We start from the raw sequence: 2,920 nt of genomic DNA, 5'->3' as shown, positions 1-2,920 counted from the left end.
AATAAAAAAATTAAAAACAGAATAAAAAATTAAAAATTTTATGAATTGTGATCTAAGTATGTCTTGAACAAGAACAACAAGAACACAAACTTAAACCCAATTACATAAACCCAGAAATTTAAAAAAAAAAAAAAAAAAAAAAAAAAAAAAAAAAAAACTAAAGCCAGATCAAAGTATACCTTGAAGAAGATCAAAATGAACAAAATTCCAGATCAAAATGAACATGCGCCCGAGCTCACGCAAGCGAGGCCGAAGCTCTGCAAGTCGAACAAAAGGCACGCGCCTCCACGGCGCTCAAAACCTTCTCGATCTACCGCTGGACCCCGGAAAACCCGACGAAGCTGGAGCTCCAAGACTACCAGATCGACCTCAAGGACTGCGGCCCCATGGTCCTCGACGCCCTAATCAAGATCAAGAACGAGGTGGACCCCACGCTCACGTTCCGGCGATCGCGCCATGAGGGATCTGCGGGTCCTGCGCCATGAACATCGACGGCTGCAACGGGCTCGTGTGCCTCACGAAGATCGAGTTCGAATCGTCGGCCTCGATGATCACGCCGCTGCCGCACATGTTCGTGATCAAGGACTTGGTGGTGGATATGACGAACTTCTACAACCAGTACAAGAGCATCGAGCCGTGGCTGAAGAGGAAGAACCCGCCGGAGACGAAAGGGAAAGAGGTTTTGCAGAGTAAGAAAGATAGGGTGTTTTTTCTTTCTTTGTTCTTTGGTTTTTTTTTTTTTTTTTTTAAATTTCTGGGTTTATGTAATTGGGTTTAAGTTTGTGTTCTTGTTGTTCTTGTTCAAGACACACTTTAGATCTCAATTCATAAAATTTTAATTTTTTATTCTGTTTTTAATTTTTTTTTATTTAGTTAAAATTAATAAATTATTTTTTTTTAATTTATATGCTGACGTGGCATTTTTTAATGTCAAAAAATATTTTTTTATTATTAATTAGGCCACGTGGACATTAAACAAATATTATTTATTATTGCCGTTTGTCACGTCAGCAATATCCGTTTCTGATGTAACGGCAAGGACCAAAACGGAACCGTTTTTCAGGATAGGGACTAAAAGCGGTAAAAATAAAATTTAGGGACTAAAATAGAAATCGCCTAAAAATGTAGGGACTAAAATGTGCTTTTCGCCATAAATAAATAATCACCTTACACATGGGTTTTTTTTTTAAAAAAAAGGGTTTAAATTGTAGGTTTTGTGGGATAGATGTGAGGTTGTAGGTAAAATGAAGGGTGTTGTGAAATTGCTGTGAAATTTACTAACACAACTGTTAACATGGGTTGGGTCTACCATTAATACCATTTTTATTATACACCAATCACAAGCACAACAAATGCCTTCCACAAAAAATATTATGCCCTCCTTATTTATTTGTAGTACTTTCTTCCTTCTTCATTTGGACAGTTTGAAAGCATTGTTATCTATTTATTTATTTGTAGGAATTTGTACTTTGGAGGATTTTTCAGACCCTTTATGAGTAAGAGTTCCTTCTAAAATGCTACTCTTTTACCACTCAAGGGTCGTTGTCCGGTAGTTTTAGGGTTCTTGGTATGTGATAAGTGTTATGTTCGAATATTTTAAGGATAATGGCGTGACACTACCATTGCCTGAAATCGCTAATGTCTTGGGTGGGGTTGAAGTTATAGTTTATAACATACATCTTAATTCACTTAGAGGAACATATGCACCTATTTAGGCCCATCAAGTATTGGTTTTTTAGTGGATAAATCTATGACAATGTCTAGGTAAGATCGTCACAATGAATTAGGTCTCTCGATCTGTTTACTTTAATAATAATAATCCTACCCTTTTAATCCTTTGTGGAGTATATTTAAACTCCCAAGCTCACAATGTCACAATTTGAAATGCCTTCCATAAGTCACTGTTAGCAATTGCTTGGCTACTTGATAATTGCAGTGTGTGTGTGTATATATATATATGTGTGTGCGTATGTGTATTCAATTCAACTTGGTAATATTCAAGAATCTTGCGAGTAATGCCAAATTATTAACAAGTACAAAAATTCTTTTTTCTCACTTAGCATTAGTAGCAAAACTAGTTACAAAATAATCACTACTTTTGTCAAAATTTTGAACCTTTATTACCCAAGTAAAAGTATAAGTATGAGTGTAAAACCCCAAAAAAATTATATAAAAAAGAGCAAGACTTAGATACAATGTTTAGGTGTTGTTCCCTAGTTTCTCCTTTTAAGATTCAGCTATGTGACTACTTAACTAAAAAATACACTTTCATCCCATGAGAAAAAATTCACATGGCAGAATTTTAAAAAGAAAACCTAAGGAACAGCACCTAAGTATTGTACCTAAGTCTTGTCCTATAAAAAAAATCACTTATTTAAAATCCACACCTTAAACCATCATTTAACTTTGTCACCTGGTGCGCTAGGGTTAGGGTTTCTTTTCCTTGGTTGCCTGTAGAACTGTGTCCCTAGCCTAGTTTAGGTATCTGTTCCTTTCTACCTCTCTTGGGTTGATAGGACGGAGGGTACGATGGGGTAGTGGTTCTGTCAAAGCTATGTTTTACGTTGGCTTCTTTGTTTCGTATTTCCCATGGCATCCTTGGAGGATATGTGGGCGCGGTTTTCTCTTACGGAGGAGGAAAAGGGGGGTGCTAAGGTTCCGAAAGAGGAGGAAGAGGTTGTCCATTATTTAGCAGGTCATTTTCACATGAAGAGGGTCCTAAATGTGGAGGCAGTAGCTCATACGTTTAAGCCACTATGGAGAACAAGCGATGAACTCAAGATTAGGGATGCTGGAGATGATATACTGTTGTTTAAATTTGAGGGCGTCCTAGACCTTGAGCAAGTGTTGGAGTTCAAACCATGGTCTTATGATAAGCAACTTGTGGCATTCGAACATGTCGTCGATTGAATCAGTGCCT

At 37.2% G+C, this 2,920-nt stretch overlaps 1 protein-coding gene across 1 annotated transcript; it reads left to right on the top strand.

Annotated features, from left to right (window-relative positions):
* Positions 1–224: 224 nt before the first annotated feature.
* Positions 225–779, top strand: LOC111984373 (succinate dehydrogenase [ubiquinone] iron-sulfur subunit 2, mitochondrial; the record flags this gene model as incomplete). Its single annotated transcript, XM_024016006.2, is given in 2 exon segments — positions 225–462; positions 465–779. Coding segments are annotated over 2 exon segments (552 nt in total), but the record flags the coding sequence as incomplete, so codon positions are not given.
* Between the last annotated feature and the right edge of the window lie 2,141 nt (positions 780–2,920).

Source organism: Quercus suber, unplaced genomic scaffold (assembly GCF_002906115.3).
Source record: "Quercus suber isolate HL8 unplaced genomic scaffold, Cork oak 2.0 scaffold_38, whole genome shotgun sequence".
Lineage (NCBI taxonomy): Eukaryota > Viridiplantae > Streptophyta > Magnoliopsida > Fagales > Fagaceae > Quercus > Quercus suber.
The sequence above is the reverse complement of the archived record's forward strand: the minus strand, read 5'-3'. Positions and strand labels throughout refer to the sequence as shown.